Raw genomic sequence first — 19,415 nt, 5'->3', positions numbered from 1 at the left:
GCCGCGCAGCCTCAGGCTCCAGCGGCAGCGGCGTCTGGGGCGCAGGAGGCGGCGTTGCTGCTCTCGGGGCACTGCTTAGAGGCGGCGGACGAGGCGGGCGCCACCGGCTGGGCCGGAGGGGCGCCTCAGCTCCGCCGGGGCCCGCGGCGCGGGACCCAGGATCGAAGAGTAGGCGACGCCCCCACTGCCCGGGGCCGGTGTGGAACAAGAGCAGGCCCGCGGCCGGACGTTCCCGGCCCAAGCGCGGACGCCGTACCCGAAACCCAAGCCCGGGGCATCCCCGACGTGTCCCCCGCGGGGGCCCCCCAGAGCTCTCGGCCGCCCGTTAGGGGCGGTACCTTCAGCCTTCCCCCGGACTCACCTGCGCAGGCCGCCTGGCACCCAGGTGCGGGGGCGTGTACGCGGCGAGGGCGCCTCCCCCAGCCGCCAGCGGGGCGGGGGCGGGGCTGCCCGCCGCCCTCAGCCTCACGGATCGGCCGGCCGCTCTCAGTCTCTCGGGTCTGTCTGCCGTGCCCGACCTCGCGGCGTGAACTCCCCGGAGATCACGGCTCGGGATGCTGACCCCTAGCGTGGCCGCTCGCGCGCCGCCTGCCACCCCGGCCCTTGCATCCTGGGCCGTGCGCCGCTGTTTACATGCCGGTGAAGCTCCCGGCAGCTCCGAGCCCCTCCGAGCCCCGGCCTCCAGAGGGTGAAGGCAGTCGACCCGCGAACTGGACTGGACTCTCAGACCTGGGTCCTCTGGATTCAAAGCCCCGCTCGCTCTGCCGCTTCTGCCAGTATCTGGGCAGAATCCGACTCTGGTGTTTTGAGTAGGGGGTGTGGTGTGGGGAAAGGAATCCTGGGGATTTCTGCACACCTTCCCCCTCCCCACCCCACCCCCCCCCTTTTTTTTTTTTTTGCCTTTGGGGCTTCTGACTCAGGGAACTCGCTCATGGCTTTCTTGATGAAGAAGAAGAAATTCAAATTCCAAACCACTTTCACCCTGGAGGAGCTGACTGCGGTCCCATTCATGAACGGGGTCCTCTTCTGCAAGGTCCGGCTGCTGGATGGCGGGGATTTTGTCAGCTTGTCGTCAAGGTAAGAGCTGGGGCAGTCCACCCAGCCTTTGCAGTGGAGAGCGATGAGCACGATCCAGCCACTTGGCAAGTGGCCCTTCTAGGGCCTGGGAAGAGTCCAGGGGATCGTTTGTGCCTGGGGAAGATTGGCCTTAGGCTGGACTGGGAGATCCGGAAGGCCTGGGCCTGAGGAAGCCACTGCTTGAAGCCTGCAGTTAGACCCATTCTGCAGATCTGCCCGAAAAGCCCAGGGGAGTTATGCTTTGAAGGGATGGAGAAGGGAAGGATGTTCCAGACCACCTTGCATCCCTTCTGGCCACTCAGGCTGTCATATGATTTAGAGCCTATGCCAGCCACAGGTTCCCCGGCGGCTGGGCAGGCCCTGCTTAAGGCACTCCACAGCCAGGCTGGAGGGGAGGTGTCTGGATTTTGGCCTGCCCAGCCCCCCCTCCCACTGTCTGTCCCCTTCTGGCTGGAGCTGGGCTGCTTTGCATTGCAAATGCCCTTGTATCCAGGCTGCTGCCTTCTCTGAAAGAGACTCCATCCGGCTGGGTTTTGTGTTCCTTGCCATCCTGGCAGGTCCTACTGCCCAGCTTATTACTGAAGGTGACTGAGCTCCCAGGCTGTACCCCTCTGACTGGGCCCACCTGGGGTCACAAAGCCCTGGCCTACCCAGGAGCGAATCTTGGAGCCTGACGGGTGGGGTTTGAGTCCTGGTTCTGTCACTTTCTGACCCTCATTTTCCTCTGACAAGTCCCTTGTCAAAGATCTATGGAGAAGTTTCAGTGAGATATTTTGTGGTTCAGGACCTTGCCCCACATCTGGGACATGCTGGTTCCCCTTCTCTGGTCATGTCTGTGCTCCTTCAGGCCTTCCTGTGGGTACAGATGGCCTCACTGTTGAGAGATTAGAGGGTTTGTATTACAGATGGAAAAACTGAGATCTGAGAGAGGAACTAAGTAGCTTTCCAGGGACTTTGCAGATGGCAGTTGCCAACTGAAGTTGGCCTCTTTGGAGACCTTTTGGATGAATCTGGTGATGGAATGCTCTGATGGCAGGAGTGGAGGGGAGCAGAGTGTCTTAATCCAAATTTAGCAGCCTTCAGTGTGAGTAGGCTGGGGTTCTGCTTCTGTGTACTTGGACTGCTTATCAGAAGAATTTGGATGGGCTGCCCTTTGCTAAGAGGGTTGCGGGAATGGGAGCTATCCTCGGTTGCCTGGGAAGCCAGTGATCCTGTCGCCCACCCACACAGTGGCCTAAGGTTGCAGGGAAAAGGCTGTGTTCCAAGCTAAGACCCAGAATCTGCCACTCACTGGCTGGGTGATCTTGGATGAGTTACCTAACCCATCTGATTCCAGGAGCCAGTGTTGATTGGCACTGTACTCCCATTTTATAAGTACTTCTCAACCTGACTGTGCTGTGGAGGGGGTGGGATTCTGTAGAATTATTATTCCCATTTTACAGAGGTGGAAACCAGGGCTCAGAGAGGCTGTGATTCACTCGAGTTAATACAGCAAAGCCTGAATTCAAACTCAGAATTTGCTTTTAAGCACTACCCTGTTCCTCTTCTGAGTCTCAGTTTCCTCTTCTGTAAAATGGAGAAGTCATGTCCACCATTTTTATGAAAGGGAATGGATAATCTATGTACCATATCTAGCCCAGGCAAGGTGCTGCTGCAGTTGTGGTTACTCTGGGCAAAGGAGCTAGGTGTCTGGCCCGGCTGGTCTGGGAGGAATTGGGTAAGATCCATAGGAGGCCTGCATTTGAGCTGGGGGGCAGCACAAGGTCTTGAATCCTGCCGAGAAATTGATATCAAACCCCAAGCTGAGATCTTGTCTGGTCTTCCCATACCTGTTGGACTCTTCATCTGCCCTAAACCTGCCCCCTCCCTCACCTGGGAAAGTCTGAAAAGTTCCCAGCCTTAGCCTACAATGCCTGGATTTCACCGCTGCTTTCCCTTACTCCCTCCTGGCAAGAAGCCACAGATTCCTCGAACCCAGCTGAGTCCAGATTGCCTTTCCCAGCTCTCATCCTGGGTGAAGTCTGATTGAACCTTGGGCAGGAAGAGCTGATGTTGAGTCCCCCAAGGCTGGGCACTTGATGGGAGCAAGTTACCTGTTTGCTCTTGGGGCAGTTGTGGTTGTAGGGAGTGTACAGACGTTGGGATCTAAAGCTTTTGCTGGGGTCTGGGACTTTGTCCAGGAGATGGGGATTATTGGGTTCTTGCCTCTTGTACCCCAACCCCACACACCTTGGACTGCTGCCAGGTGCCTCGCCTCTCAGCCCATCCCACCAGACAACCAAAGCCCTTTTGTTTTTATGTTGGGGTAGGGTCAGCAGGTAGAGTGACAGAATCTGCCTGGATCCTGGCCCAGGTCCAGTAGCATATTCCCCCAATCCTAGAGACCTTTGAGATGGTCCAGAGACCCTGTGGTGACAGCATGGCAGTGTCAGAGTGAGATAGGCCCCAGGCCCCACCCCTGTATCAACCCCCCTCTTAGTTGGAGTGTTTCCCCATGTGTGTGTGTGTGTGGGTACCATGGCAACAGCTGGGTACATAGCTCCAGTGTGACCCAATTTGAGCAGGTAGAACAGGTGGTACATCAGGCTGTTCTAAACCCTCATCTTTCTAAGGCCTCCTTATAGTCTGTAATCCTCAAAGTACCATGTTCTTCTGAGTGCCCGTACTGTGTTCCAGGCACTATGCTGGATGTTTTGCAAATGGTATTTCCATTAATCCTCTTGGCTATCTGGAAAGGTATTGAGGCATGAAGCCACATTCCATAGGTCACCCAGCTGGTAACTGGCAGAACTGGGTTTGACTGTGCTAGATACTTGCTGAACACCTTAAATGGTTGGTCCATTGAGTTCTTGGAACTTACCCCATGAGCTGATGGTGCTATCCCTATGCGCACATGAGGAAACTGGGGTCAGGAGAGCTAAAGTCACACAGATAGGGAGTAGGAAAATGATTTAAATTTGAGCAGGTCCACTCCAAAGCCCTACCTTGCCTTGCGGACAGAGGGTTGGAGGGGACTTCAGATCTACACAATGTCCCCAGACTTTTTAAAAGTCCCTTTTAGTGGGTTGGTTGGAAAGTCGGGGCTTGGATAGTTTGGACGTAGTGAGCTGGGTCTTGTGAGGTCCAAAGGAAGAGGGTCTTCAGGTCTGTAAGATGGGCAGTGGAGCTGAAGTCATTGCCATAGATTTGGGGCTAGGCATAAGCTGGTACTAGGGCACAGTAGGCATTTGCCAAGGTTCCCAGTCTGGAGGTTTCCCAGGTTGGTGCATCCAATTAGCACCCATGAATCTTTCCCCAGGGGCCCCAGGAGGGATGCAGACACCCCAGCCAAGTCTATGGCAAATCAGAAAGCAATAGACTGGGCTGCAGTCTCCCCACGGTGAGCCAGGCAGCAGGCCTCCAGCCCCAATCCAACCTGCCCAAGGCAGCCTTCAAACAGGAACAATCCCAAACATCCTAAGCGGTCTCTGCTCCCAGCTGGCACTGGTTCTGTGGCCTGCCCTGTACACGTGGCTGGCAGTGCCAGGGGAGGGAAGTCCGAGGGAGGACTGACTGACCTCACAACAGGTCCTCTCTGCAGGAGAGTATGTCTGCTCAGCCAATGGACAAGAAAACTGAGACCCAGGACAGAGAAGTGACTTACCCAGAGTTACTTCATAGGAGGAGCTAATGGCACAGCCAGGTGAACCTTTGTCCCCTGTGCCTCATTAAGTCTCTTTGGATGAAGGGGGTAGGTTAGGCCAGAATAAGAGGAAGGAGTCTCTGGTGGACTCTGTACTTATGTTCCAGGCTATCCGTAAAGGTGATAAGTTGCCCACCCCCCCCCTCTTTTTTTTCTTTGTCAGCTTTGAATCCTCCATTGGCTTTTCCATGGGATTTTGGGGGGCAACCTTGTTGAAAGAGTGCTTGCCTGTTCTCAACACGGTACTGCCTGCTTTCTGTCTGCAGCCTTGTGCTGGTTCAGAATCTTCTGGGAGATATTTGGGATTCTTTGGGCATGAAGAAGGCCTTGGACAGGTCAGCTCTGCAGCTGGAGGCCCTGTGCCTGTGCCTGGCCCCAGGGAAGGCCTGGCCAGCTTGGTTCTTTCCACACACACCACAGACTTGGCCAGGGCCTCTGCTTCCTTGAATCCCTCTCCCTCTCTCCCAGGAGAAGGCTGCAGAATGCCTCTTGAATCCGTCACTCCTCAGAGGCATATCTTTGGAGGGAGGGAATGAAGAGATGGATGCATGGTCCTGTCCCTTGAAGCTGAGGGGACTGAGGAGGTTGTGAAAGTGCAGTGGGATCGCTGAGGTGGGGAGGGCAGCCACTTTCCTTTACAGAACAGGTATTGTATGAGTTGGCTTTGGGTGAGGGTGGGGGTGCAGGCATGTGTCCTCTTATTCCACATGTAGCAAGCACCCCATGGCCCTGGCTTCCAGAGGTAAATACTCCAGAGAACCCCGCCCTCATGGAGCTCCCAGTTGGGTAGGGGCCATTGTGACTGGTGGGCACCGCAGAGACTACAGAACCAGATCTGAAGTGGGTGGTTGTGATCCCGTAGACACCAGCTTGGGCAGATGTTTTGTTTGGGTCTTTGTCCTTTGACAGCTGTTGATTGAGAACCTCCCCCAGGCTGTTAGATGGTTTTTTTTTTTTACATGGGCAGGCACCAGAAATCGAACCTGGGTCCTCTGGCATGGCAGGCGAGCATTCTTGCCTGCTGAGCCACCGTGGCCTGCCCTAGATGGTGTTTTAAATCCTGGTTGTGCTGGGCAATCATTCTGATAGGAAGAGCTTCCCCAAAGAAGTGACCCTCACAGGAGCCTGAAGGTTGAGGGGAATTGGACTAAAGAGAGGCTGTGAAAAGCTGTTTTTGTTGTGGCCCCCATCTAAAGGCACTTGATCCTGGTGGTCCCTGGCAGGTGGTGATGTGGTTGGAGTGTGGGGAAGTCCAGGGAGGGGCTAGAGTGCATGAAGATGGAAGGGGCTGGGCTGGACCATTCATGGCCTGGGAGTCCTGCTGAAGGGCAGTGGAGCCATGTGGACCAGCTTGCTAACTAGGATGATTCTTGGCTGCCAGATAGAGAAGATGCAAGGAGACCTGACCTGTGCCTGGTGAGGGAGAGTTGGAATCAACCAAGTGTGGGGGTTGGTGGATGCAGTGCTGGCCTGACCTGGATGGGTGATGAGAGGGAGAACTGGAAAGCAGAGTGGGCAGGCTGGTTTCCTTGTCTTGAAGTGCCCGGCACTGTGCCCAACATGTAGCAGGTGCTTGGAAATGGAAATTCTTTGCTTGCACAGTGGTGAAATGTAACCAGGATTTTGTTGACCCAGACAGTGCTCCGAATTTTTTTTAATTTTTAAAAAATATTTTACTGAGATATCGTCATGTACCGTACAGTACATCCAAAGTGTACAGTCAGTAGCTCACAATATCATCACATAGTTGTGTATTCATCACCATAATCATTTTTAGAACATTTGTTCTAAAACCCCATACAGCTCATACCCCTTACCCCTCCCTCTCATTGATCACTAGTGTTGCAATCTACCCAATATTTTTACCTCTGCCTCTCCATTTATTTATTTATTTAGTCTTTATTTTCTTATTTGTCTGTCCATAGCCTGGATAAAGGGAGCATCAGCCACTTTTTCACTTTGGTGATTTTTTTTAATCACATGGCCACATTGTAAAAGCTATATTGTTGTACAGTTTTCTTCAAGAATTAAGGCTGTAGGAATATAGTTCAACAGTTTCAGGTACATCCCTCTAGCCACTCCAATACACCATAAACTTCTAAGGAATATCTATATAATAAATAAGAATAGCCTCCAGGGTAATCTCTCAACTCCATTTGAAGTCACTCAACCACTGAAACTTTATTTTGTCTCATTTCTCTCCTTCCTCTTTTGGTCAAGAATACTTTCTCCATCCCATTATGCCAGGAACCTGCTCATCCTCTGGAGTCATGTCCCACATAGAGTGGGGGAGGGCAGTGAGTTCGTCTTCGGAGTTGTCTTAAAGAAGCCACATCTGAGCAACAAAAGAGGTGCTCTGGGGGTGACTGTTAGGCATAATCATCAGTAGGCTTAGCTTCTCCTTTGCAGGAATAAGTTTGATAGGGGTGAGCCCCAAGATCAAGGGCTTAGCCTATTAAATCAGTTGTCCTGAAAGTTTTGATGACATAAAAATTCAGACTTTTGATTTCCCTTTAAGTTGGAAGATCTGGCAACGATGCTGCATGGCCACAGTTGGCTCAAGAGGCCTCACAGCTGCCTCCTCACATAAGCCTGTCTGCTTTTTGCTCTTCCTGACCCCGCCACCCGTCCTTTGATCCTTGACTATGACCTGCCTCCCTCCTATTACACAAGCCAGCCTGGGCTCTTGTGGGCAGCATTGTTTGTGAAGCCTGGGGGCATAAGAGGAGAGCCCCAGACTGGGAGGTCGCAGAGGCTACCCCAGACAGCAAGTCTCTGGCAACAGAGCTGCTAGCTGCCCTCCAGGTTGGACTGTGCAGCTGGTGGCCTTGGTAAGACCTGAAGCTGCTCAACCTGTGTATGTCCTTGGTTTCTGCTCCTTGGACCTGATCTTTACCACCAGCTGGCCGCACCATTAGCAGATCCACTTTGGCGGGTCCTGCTGCCTGGCCTGCCTGCCTGGTACTGGCCTCAGCCCTGACCTGAGGTGATCTGACTGCATGGAGCCAAGGCTGTCCCCTGAGGCCTGTTCTTCGCTTTTGAGTTCTGTCCTGTTACTTCTCTGGCCAAGGCTTCTTTTTTTAAAAAATTTTTTTATTAATTAAAAAAAAATTACAGAAAGAAACATTCCCAATATGTGATCATTCCATTCTACATATATAATCAGTAATTCACAATATCGTCATATAGCTTCAGATTCATCATCCTGATCATTTCTTAGAACATTTGCATCAATTCAGAAACAGAAACAAAAAGACAACAGAAAAATAAAACAAAAACAGAAAAAAAAACATACACATCATACCCCTTACTCTTCCCTTTCATTGATCACTAGCACTTCAAACTAAATTTATTTTAACATGTTCCCCCTGTTATTTTTTTTTAATTTTTATTAATTAAAAAAAATTACAAGAAACAAACATTCCCAACACATACACTCAGCAATTCACAATATCATCACATGGTTGCATATTCATCATCATGATCATTTCCCAGAGCATTAGCATCAATTCAGAAAAAGAAATAAAAAGACAACAGAAAAATATAACAAACAGAAAAAAAAAAAATTTTACAGGCCATACCCCTTACTGATCCCTTTCATTGATCACTAGCATTTCAAACTAAATCTATTTTAACATTTGTTCCCCCTATTATTTATTTTTATTCCATACGTTCCTCTCATCTGTTGACAAGGTAGATAAAAGGAGCATCAGACACAAGGTTTTCACAATCACACAGTCACATTGTGAAAGCTATATCATTATATAATCATCATCAAGAAACATGGCTACTGGAACACAGCTCTACATTTTCAGGCAGTTCCCTCCAGCCTCTCCATTACATCTTGGATAACAAGGTGATATGTACTTAATGCATAAGAATAACCTCCAGGATAACCTCTCGACTCTGTTTGGAATCTCTCAGCCATTGACACTTTGTCTCATTTCACTCTTCCCCCTTTTGATCAAGATGGTTTTCTCAATCCCTTGATGTTGGGTGTCAGCTCATTCTAGAGTTTTTCTCAATCCCTTGATGCTGAATCTCAGCTCATTCTGGGATTTCTGTCCCACGCTGCCAGGAAGATCCACACCCCTGGTAGTCATGTCCCATGTAGACAGGGGGAGGGTGGTGAGTCTGCTTGCTGTGTTGGCTGGAGAGAGAGGTCTGGCCAAGGCTTCTTAGCAGCAACCATACTGTGTGCCTGCAGGCCCTTCTTGGCTAGGGGTGGCAATTCTTTTGAACCTGCTCCTTGTTTAGTATATGAAGTTCTGACTTATGTTGTTGCAGCTCTACCTGGGCCTTGGGGTAGCTGCTAGTGTGTGTGCTCACAGACTTCAGGAGCCTGGGGACTCTCTGTATGGGGACTGGTGACTGCCATGTGGTGACCTCTGCTGCTGCTGCGGACGGGCAGTAATACTTGAGGCAAATACAGTGAAGAGTTCTGATGTATCCTTATCTTGCCTGGAGGTCACAGAAAGATGTAAGTAAGCAGAGGCGAGACATCAGATTTGTTTAGAAAGAGGTCTGGAACTAACATGGGGTGGGGAGTGAGGGAGGTCTCCAACAAGTGCTTTGGAATTTGGGAACACCGGGCACTGACCCGAGGTCAGTCACCCACTGGGCCTGCTGGTTCCTGTGAAGTCAGAACTGATGAGACCTGAAGCTGCCCCAGCCTGTGCCCAAGCTTATTTTCTGCCAAGGGCTGTGGTTGCAAACCCCCGGTCTTTGCTCTGAGCCTCTTGGCACCCAGCGCTTGGAATAGCTCTCACAGGCAGTACTGGAACTGCCCTCCTTCCCCCCACCAATAGTCAGCTGAGAGTGGCCATGGCCTCCTCCAGCTGGCTTGTTTCAGGATTGGGAAGAAGGAGCTCTGATGGAGAACTTTCTGCCTGGGCCGGGGGCTGTTTGCAGGGAAGAATGGGTTTGCTCGGGCTCCGTGCCTTGCCCTCCTCACACAGACCCCAAGGAGATAAATGAAAATATAAACTGACCTTCTAGCTTTGCCTCTGTTATTTGGGCAAGGGACTTAGCCCCTAAGCCTCAGTGACCTTCTCTGTGAAATGGAGTTGCTGGTCCCTGCTTCACAGCATGCTCAGGAAGAGGCAGTGAGATGACGCCTGTCAGATGTCCAGCTTGCTCCTGATGCATGGTAGTGACATCATACTTGCTAGCACCCAGTCTTCTCATCCCTTGGGCTAAGTCATGGCAGTGGTCCATATGGCGCCTCTCAGTTGTCCCTGTGTGGCAACTTGTAGTTCCTGTGGGCTGGAGCTGAGGTGCTGACTGTGATACTACTGGGGGTTGCAGGGAGAGGGTGCTCCTGCATGGGGTACCCTGCCCGCCGGAGGAGCGGAAACAGGTAAGGAGCACACTTAGTGCTTGAGCGGCGAGGACCTCATGCTGGAGCCCTGGGAGAGGCTTCTGCCTGTGGAAAGGGGACCCTCTTCACAGTCAGCTCTGGGACCCACTCTGGCAGGCCGAAGAGAGCTCACACATGAGACGGGGGGCGCTGGCACAGGGCAGTGAGTGGGAGGTCCATGCTATTCCTGGCCCTTGTTTTGCCCCTTTTTCTCTTCTAGCTTCTGTGCCTTTGCTCACTTCCCCTACTTCACCTGGCTAAACTCTTGCTCAACCCAAGAGCCACCCTCCTCTTTTGGATTCTTTCATCCCCCCCCTGTGGGCCCCCATCTCAGAACATTGCAGTCCCCATGCAATTCCCCAGACTTGGGCAGGAGTGACCTTTGATACCTCTTAGTCCTGGAGCTTCCTGCTGTGGTTTGGCTCTGGCCCAGGGCTGGGACATTTCTTCCCTGGCTTTGGACCAGCCTGGGTGCTGATGCTGCTAGACCATGCAGTGGCCCCCGCCAGCTGCCTGGACCCTGCCTATCCCATCCTCGTGCCCTGAGGTGTCAGTCTGTGTCAGGAGCAGCCCTCACCCATATACTGGGCAGCTGGGCACCACCACAGGCTCAGCCTGCAATTGAGAGGCAGCTGGCAGTACTGATGGGTTGTGTTGTGTCTGTGTCTGGTAAATCTGGGTCTGTGAGCTGTGGAGCTTGGCGGTTCAGAGGGAGGCTCCTGAGACTGCCAGGCCATGAAATCTCTTGGAACCATAGTTTCCTATGTGAAATGGCGTAAAAATAGGGGTGGGGATCTCATAACTGATGGGGAGGGGGTGGGGACTGTGATCTGATCATGGCTCTGTGGTTGGACCTTGACCGCTGCTCATTGGCTTTGTGTTCATGACCATGGGCCTTGCTCCTGTCCCCTGACCCCCAGCTTCAGCTTTCTCCTCTATCAAATGTGGGTGATCATATGGAGATAGGGGGTTACCTGTGATCAGGTCAGTAAAGTGCTCAGTGGAGGGCCAGGCAGCTGGCAACTAAAAACAGACTGAAGCCTGTGGATAGAGGAAGAGGTTCTGGGGAGGGGTGTAGCCTGGAGCTTGGGGAGGTGGAATCTGGCCCTCCTTCATGGAAAGCACCTTCCCCTCCCCTCTACTTCCTCTCTGAGGGCAGCCAGGCTTCTCATGGACATGTGGGGGCAGCAACCCCCCAGCTCCCACAGTCACTCAGAGACTATTTCCTGAGCACCTCTTGGGTGGGGCATGGTGTTGTGCCCCAGGGACTGCTCCTGCAGAGCCCCCTCCATGGGGGAAGCACACAGATTGAATGATGCCCAGTTGTTTGGTTGTGTTTGGGATCAGTGCTGTAGTGGCAGGAGATGAGTAGGGATAGCCCCGTGGAGGGTGGAAGAAAAGCGGTACAGGTCACAGAAACAGCAAAGCTGCCGTGGGAAGAGCCAGGGCAGCCTGGAGGGGTCATGGAATGGGGCTGGGAAGTGGGGAAGGCTGTGGAGGCCATGAGAAGGGGGCTTAGACCTTATCCTGAGATGTGGGAGCCACAGAAAGGTGAGAATCAGGGGAGGGATTCAGCAAGGTTTAGGTTTGTATTTTGGGGTCCATGGGCAGGGATGGGGTTGACCGCTTGGAGCTCCAGGTTGCGGCAGGGGAGGTGGGTGGCAGCTGAGAGGGGTAGCTTTCTACCGCTGACATCATGGAATGGTGAAAAACAAAACTCCAGCATGGTGCACAATAGTGCGGTTGAGCCGGCTGCTGCTCCTCACGTCCAACATAATGTTGAGTGAAGGAAGCAGGAGACAAGAGTGCACTGTACGATGGCATTTAATTTATTTTATTCTTTATTTTTTCAGAGCAGTTGTAGATTTACTGAAAAATCATGCAGAAAGTACACTTTCCATATACCATCCCTCAAACAGTTCTCCCTATTAACAATTGCATTACTATTGATGAACCAATATTATTAGTAACTGCAGTCCATAGTTTACATTAGGGTTTCAGCTTTGTGTTGCGTAATTCTGTAGTGGCTTTAAAATTTTTTTTTATTGTGATAACATATATACAATATAAAATTTCTCATTTGATGCCATTCATATAACATTCTAAAACATCCTGATACAAATCAAGATGATGAGTTTGTTGGGGGAGGGGTCACGACTGGAGGAGCTTCTGGGGGCCATGATGTTCTTGAAAGCTGGTTATTCAGGGATATTCACTCATAATCCTTCGAGCACTGCACTAACTATATGTGCTCATCTCTGTACCAGGAAGGAGCCTTCAGGTGCCCACACCTTAGGACATCCAGGCACCACAGTCCTCTAGACAGACATGTGGCATCTGGAAGCCTGGGGGAGGTACTCAGCTCTTTTCCTGGGCCCGAACCACTCCACCCTGATAGGCATCGCGCCTGTTCATGAGGCAGTAGCTGCCAGCAGTCTTCTCTGGTTAGGGACTTTTCCTTCTGACTCTTGCAAATTCCAGATGGACTTGCTGGGTTATAGGGCTTGGCAGTTCAGAGGGAGGCTCCTTTGAAGCTGTCAGACCACAGAATATCTCTGAGCCTTCTATCTTTATCTGTGAAATGGAGTAATGAACTCCCTCTTGGTGCTTGGATTAAATGGGTTAAGGTTTGTTGTATACCCAGCACAGCCCCTGGCATGGAGTGAATGCTCAGAAAAGGCTGGCAGTATTTGGTGTTAATCCTAAGCAATTATTGGAGGGCATCCAGGGGTAGAAGAGAGGAAAGGTCCACTTTCCTTCCTCTCTCCCTTAAATTGTTCGTCTTCTCTCTTCCCTTGATTCACCCATTCATCAAACATTTGTGATTAGAACAAGGCTATGGTCTCAGCCACTTCTTGGGCCTTTGGGTCTAGCAATGGCCAAGACAGGCAAACCTGCCCTTGGGGCCCACAAGGTGGGGAGCCATTAGATACATCCATCTCTCAGAGAAGTGCTGTGTACAATGAGGGCAGGGGGAGGCATTGGCCTCTTCTGCTTGCTCTGGTCTTGAACCCTGGTCTTGAACCCTGTTCAAGGAGATGGGCCTTTTTTGGAGATGGGCCTTTGATTGATGGCTGCTCTCCCTGAATGCCAAGAGATGGCCTGACTCTGGGCTTCAGGCCCACTGAAGGTTTTGTGTCGGGGCCTGGGTGAAGATGTCACACTCGTTTTGAATGTAGGCAAGACTGAGGCCCAGGCTTGTTACACATGTGTCCCTAGTATCCAACTCATGCTTGGTTGTTAATAAGTGCTCAGTGAATGTGTATGGAGTAAGTGAATAAACGAGTCAGTGAATGGCCAGTGGCAGGTCAGTGAGTCTTCAGGGAGATTAGGTGTCCCAGGGAGGAGGTAGAAGATTGGTGAGTCAGGGTCTCACAGTCCTTCCTGACCCTGAGCCCTTCTTCCTGTTATCAGAATCTCTAGGAGTCACTAACATGGTTGGAAAAACAGGTCTGAGTTTGTGCTGGGCCTGTGAAGCAATGTGACTCTGGCCAAGTGGCCCTTGCTTGTTCCCTGATCACCCCAGAAGTCCAGGGAGTCACAGGGAATACTGTGTGATTAAGTGGAGCCCCGGTCAGCAGCTCAAGAGGTGACCCCTTGAATTCTGCAGCAAATGATCATGACTGGGAGGCCCCCCCCCCGGAGAAAGAAATGGCAGGGCAAAAAGTCTTCGGCTCAGCCCTTGTTGGGAGCAGGGGTGTGAAGCACCAAGCACCTGCTGTGTACTTGGGCCATCCTTAGGCCTGGGGACGCAGCAGGGAGCAGAACAAAGACCCTTCCTCAGGAGCAGTGTGCTCTGGGAGCCTTGTTCCATTTTCACCACACCTAAGACTCAGGCCCAGAAAAGGAAGTAATTTGTCCAGCCTGCTGTGAGAGGGAAGGGTTCTCTCAGTCAAGGGTACTGATGGGTACACCCTGTGACTTGAGTCTTGCCATTCAAGAGCTGGGCCCCAGGGATGAAGATTGCTCTCACCTCTTGCCTTCTTCCTCAGGCAGATCAAACACCATTTGGGTGTGAGTCAACCAGGGGTGGCCTGGGCATGCCTAAGCCACCTGCCTCCCCACCACCCTGGGCATCCAGCCAGAGGTCCCAGCCAGGTTCAAGGCCTGCAGAAATGTCCTTATCCATGGGTGTGGGTGGGATTTTCATGCCTGGCTTCCTGCTGGACCATCTGCCTCACAAGGCCACTCACTGTCACTCTCTCCAGTTCCTTCCGAAGGCGTAGTCCTTGTCTCCCATTCTATGTTATTGTGTCCCTGAATTGTGTATGTCAGGCCCTGTTTTTTCGCTAGGTCCTCACAGTAGGCCCAGTAAACAGGGATGGTGCCTGAGACTGTAGAAATCAAGTGTCCAGTGGTGGCAGAGCCGGACCTTGAGCCCTGGCCTCTTTGCCTCCTGTGTCTGTGACTTGTAACTGGAGTCTTGAAGGCTCAAGAAGGAAAATTCCTTGAGCGGAGACAACCTGCAGCTCTTCTTTTTACAGCTATGTGTCCTGAGGAGGGGAACCTACTACTACGGTCCAGCGTGATACCAACCATGACTTCTTTTTTTTAAAATACCAAAAAACACCAAACAAACGCAAACATTCGTAACTTTAGATCAATCCGTTCTACATATATAATCAGTAATTCACAATATCATCACACAGTTGCATATTCATCATCATGATAATTTCTTAGAACATTTGCATCTATTCAGAAAAAGAAAAAAGAAAACAGAAAAAATTCGTACATACCATACCCCCTCCCCCTCACTGATTACCAGCATTTCACTGTAAATTTATTTTAACATTTGTTCCCCCTATTATTCATCTTTATTCCATATGTTTTACTCAACTGTTGATAAGGTAGATAAAAGGAGCATCAGACACAAGGTTTTCACAGTCACGCAGTCACATTGTGAAAGCTATATCATTATACAATCATCTTTAAGAAACATGGCTATTGGAACACAGCTCCACATTTTCAGGCAGTTCCCTCCAGCCTCTCCACATCTTGACTAACAAGGTGATATCTGTTTAATACGTAAGAATAAGCTCCAGGATAACCTCTCAACTCTGAACTCTCTCAGCCATTGACACATTGTTTTGTCTCATTTCATTCTTCCCCCTTTTGGTCGAGAAGATTTTCTCAGTCCCCTGATGCTGAGTCCCAGCTCATTCCAGAATTTCTGTCCCACGTTGCCAGGAAGGTCCACACCCCTGGGAGTCATGTCCCATGTAGAGAGGGAGAGGGCAGTGAGTTCACTTGTCGTGCTGGCTGAGAGAGAGAGGCCACACCTGAGCAACAAAAGAGGTCCTCTTGGGGTTGACTCTTAGGCCTAATTTTAAGTAGGCTTAGCCTATCCTTTGTGGGGTTAAGTTTCAAATGACAAACTCCAGGATTGGGGTCTCAGTCTATTGCTTTGGTTGTTCCCACTGCTTGTGAGAATATCAAGAATTCTCTACTTGGGGAAGTTGAATTTTCCCCTTATCTCACCATTCCCCAAACGGGACTTTGCAAATACTTTTTTATTCACTGTTCAAATCCTCTGGGATTTATTGAGACATCACTCTGGACAAACCTACAAAATCTCATGCCCTACTCAAGACAGAATTCTTACTCTTAACCTTGATGCTTCCCCACCAAGCGTGAGTGATCTGGCTGAGGCCCCACCCCTTTTTCATCTTGGAATTTCTGAAGTCACCTGCATGCTGTAGTCACCTGCATGCTGTCTACTCCATACTGCTGCAGGCCACTGGCTGATACCAGCTTCCACTCTCAGCCTGTCTACCAATCCCTGAGCCACTCTTAAGGCTTACATTGGCAGAAAAGCACAGGAGGGATCTTGGGGTGGCCAGGGTGGTTCCTCTGAGCCTTCCAGTATTGGGAAGGGAATTGTTTGGCTTCTAGGAACTTATTGCTGCCTCGTCGCAGGAGGAGAGGTCTGGCTGTGCCAGAACTGTAACAAGCTGCTTCCCTGCACAGCTCTGAATTCCTGGCAAGAGCCAGACGTTGCTGTGCTGCCACGTTGGCCATGTTGCTGGGATGGAGGCTCTTCAGCCCCACAGCCCCTGGACCGATGCCTTGGCTGGTCCCGAGGGTGGGGCCCTCCCCAGGCAACTGTACTCTCTTCTCTTCTGGGAAGCCAGGCAGATGTTGTAGATTTAAATTGTTTCCTTATTAAACTCTTGCCTCTCCCAGCCTGGGCTGGGTTTCATCATCCGGGAACCTTGATTGCATCATTGTGATCATTCCCTCCTTCAGGAACCTGGCCAAGGACTGGGAGTCCAGGCCATCACGGAGCTGATGTGGCTCAAGAGGTGCAGGCTGGATGCTAAGAGAGGTTCTAAGCTGTGCCTCCAGCCAAGGGCAGGATGACCTCACATACTCTTTTCCTTTATTCTGGGAGTGGGTGTAGGGGAGGGCAGAGGGCTTATGTGATAAAGCCTGGTTACCTTTCATTGTAGGGACCAAATAGGAGGAATCCAGGGACAGGACACATCCAGCCCTATCAGGAACCCTGGAACACAGCTGGGGGCTGAGAGGTCCTAGGAGTCTCAAGTTCTTGCAGATATACTTTCTTCCACATACTATCTCTTAGGAGGGTACCCAGTTTCCTGCGGCACAATCACTTGACAGTTTGTTTAAAATATCCAGTCCAAGGCCTACAACAGTGGTTGTCAAATGGGGCAATTTTGCTTCCCAAGGGAGATGTGCATTGATGTCTGGAGACTTTTTTTTGTTGTCGCAGCAGGGGTTGTGCTAATGGCAGGATGCTGCTAAACATCCTGCAATCTCACAACAGAGCGTTAGCTGATTCAGAATGTCAGTAGGTGGTTTGAGGTTGAGAAACCCTATCCTACAGAATCTGTAGTTTTACAAGTTGTGGTTATCTTCATTTTTGATAAGTTAGGAGATTTTTTACATTTGCATGAGTCTGAGAACCCCTGTTCTGCCAGGCCTTGCCACCCCGTCTTTCTCTGGTTTCTGCATGTTTGAGCACCTGCTCCCTGCCAAGGCCTCTGTGTTGGGCACTCAATGGTGGACAAGACAGATATACAGACAAAATTACTTGTGATTGGGCAGCTGAGGAGGACAAGTGCTGAGGGTGGGGTCACGCTGAAGCTCTGTCCCTGTAGTCCTGTCCAAGGGCCTGTACTGCCCCACTGGCCCCCAGCTGACCTTCCCCCATTTCTTTGCTCCTGTGATGACTGCCCAGTCATGCGTGTGCCTTTGCTCCAGACTCTGGAGAGATCCAGATTGGTCTTTTTAGATCCTGTTAGCATGGGCTCTGTTGGCCTGGCAGCCTGTGGTCAGGAGGTGGCTTCTATGGCACTGGCCCTTTATCACCTGCATGATAGAGACCTGGGGGCTCCTGGGCTCATAGGTCTTGTTGCCCTTACTGAGCAGTGAATATGGACCAAGCCTGGCCAGGTGCTAGGAGTGTGGCAGTGAGCTGACTGCCAGAAATCACACAGCCCAGACTCTGGCTTCTGCTAGGAACCTTGAGCTTGTCACTCTGAGGAGGAGGATGGTGGCTCACTTCAGCCTAACCTGTCACCCTTCACGACCTTAAAGGCGTTTTCAGTGGCCTTCAGTGCTGGTGGATGGGAAAGCATTTTGCTACTCTGGCATCTCCACTTACCTTCTTGCTTTTGAGGAAAACCAGCATGGGGAAGGAATGGAGTGCAGAGGGAAATGTGTAGCCTTAGTGTCAGTCTGCCTCAGGTCAGCAAACCAGCCCTGTTGCTACATGACTTTGGGCCTTTCCTGCCCCTCTCTAGGCTCTAGTTTCTTTGTGTGGTGGCAATGGTAATGGTGCATACCTCATAGGATTGTGATAGGATTTCATTGGCTATGTTTGTAAAACACATGGCCTGCAACAGAACTCAGTGAGCAGAAGCTGATTTTACTATTGATTGATTAAAAATGAACCTGAGGGGTAAGGGAGTGTGTTCTAGAATAGGTCCCAGGGGAGGGTCCCACTCTATGCCAGCTCTGTCCTGTGTTCTGGAAATACAATGGTGATAAAGACAGATGTGGGCCCCATACAGATGCAACCCCTCAGGGGTCTCCGTGGGGACTCCAATTCAGCCAGTCCCGAGATGCAGTGGGGCAGATGCTAGGAAGACATGGCTACAAACACCACCACACACACCAACACACACACACACCTGTCCCTCTCTGACTGAGCAGGCAATGGAGAAAAGAGCTTGGATACAGCATATAGGGTCATCTCAGCAACCCTATGCAATGAGCAATATCACCCTTTTATAGACACAGAAATTGAGGCTCAGTGAGTTGGAGGCTTCTATGTCATTCTTGCACCCTCTCCTGGTCTACAGCCTGATCCTGCCCCATGGCTTTCTCTTGGCTTCTTCTGGGCCACCTCCTTCCTCCTGTTCCCTCTGCCTGGAACATCCTTCTCCCTAAATCTTCGTCCAGATGACCAGCCTCAGCTTTGAGGTCCCAGCTCTGATTCCATTGCCTTGGGGAGCCTTCTCTTACTCCTTCCTCCAGATCAGACCAGGCCCCTGCTTTGTTCAGTGCTCTTATGATCCGGTTCTGCTTCCCAGAGATTGGCAGCAATTGTCATTAATTTCTTTTGTAAATGTCTCTCCCACCTAACTGAGGGTTCCTCACGGGAGGTTTGCGCATGTTGTGTCCCCATGCCGTGCATAGCCTAACAAAGTAAATCTTTGTGGGTGCATAACAGAGGCCCCAGTCAGGATTTGTATTCAGGTCCCAGCGTCTCCCCACACTGTCCAGCACAGCCACCTGGGAGGGTCCAGAGGCTGGCTGGGTCACCCGTGTAACATTCATGGGGCCTGGGGAGTTCTTGTGGGCTGAGGACACCAGCCTGGTGGGGGTGCTCTGCTCTATTTCAGGACAACCCAGAAATAGCTGAATTCTGCCACTGTGATCGCCACAGCAGGCTGCAGTGGGTTGAGGGCTAACCCCATCACAGCCTTCACCCTGCCTCTCTGGGGGTGTGGATGTCTTAAAGCTAAGATCGAAATTCCCCTGAAGCCGCCCTGAAAACCCAGCCTCTGTAATTACCTGTCCCCAGCAACTTGGACTGGGGAATTGTTCCCTGAAACCCTAGGCCAAGTCGGGGCTGGGCTCATTGCACCCTTTCCAAGGGGGATGCCGCTTCCTGCCAGCAGGTCCCCCCTCCCACATGGGGCCCCCAAGTCATTGATGCCTCAGGGGAGGGGTTGGCAAGTACAGACCCAGGCCTTGAATCAGGTGGGTGGAGGTTCCAATCCCTTTCCTTTTGACCAGCCCTCTAATCTTATACACCATTTTCTCATT

At 51.3% G+C, this 19,415-nt stretch overlaps 1 protein-coding gene across 1 annotated transcript in view; it reads left to right on the top strand.

The window, feature by feature from the left end:
• Nucleotides 1-429: 429 nt before the first annotated feature.
• The window catches only part of EEIG1 (estrogen-induced osteoclastogenesis regulator 1), a 37,237-nt gene continuing 18,251 nt past the window's right edge, over nt 430-19,415 (top strand). Inside the window, exon 1 of the mRNA XM_077145942.1 lies at nt 430-1,077. Within this exon, the coding sequence (XP_077002057.1) occupies nt 932-1,077 (146 nt within the window). The 5' untranslated portion in view covers nt 430-931. The remainder of the gene's footprint in view (nt 1,078-19,415) is intronic.

Source organism: Tamandua tetradactyla, chromosome 2 (genome assembly GCF_023851605.1).
Source record: "Tamandua tetradactyla isolate mTamTet1 chromosome 2, mTamTet1.pri, whole genome shotgun sequence".
Taxonomy (NCBI): domain Eukaryota; kingdom Metazoa; phylum Chordata; class Mammalia; order Pilosa; family Myrmecophagidae; genus Tamandua; species Tamandua tetradactyla.
The sequence above is the reverse complement of the archived record's forward strand: the minus strand, read 5'-3'. Positions and strand labels throughout refer to the sequence as shown.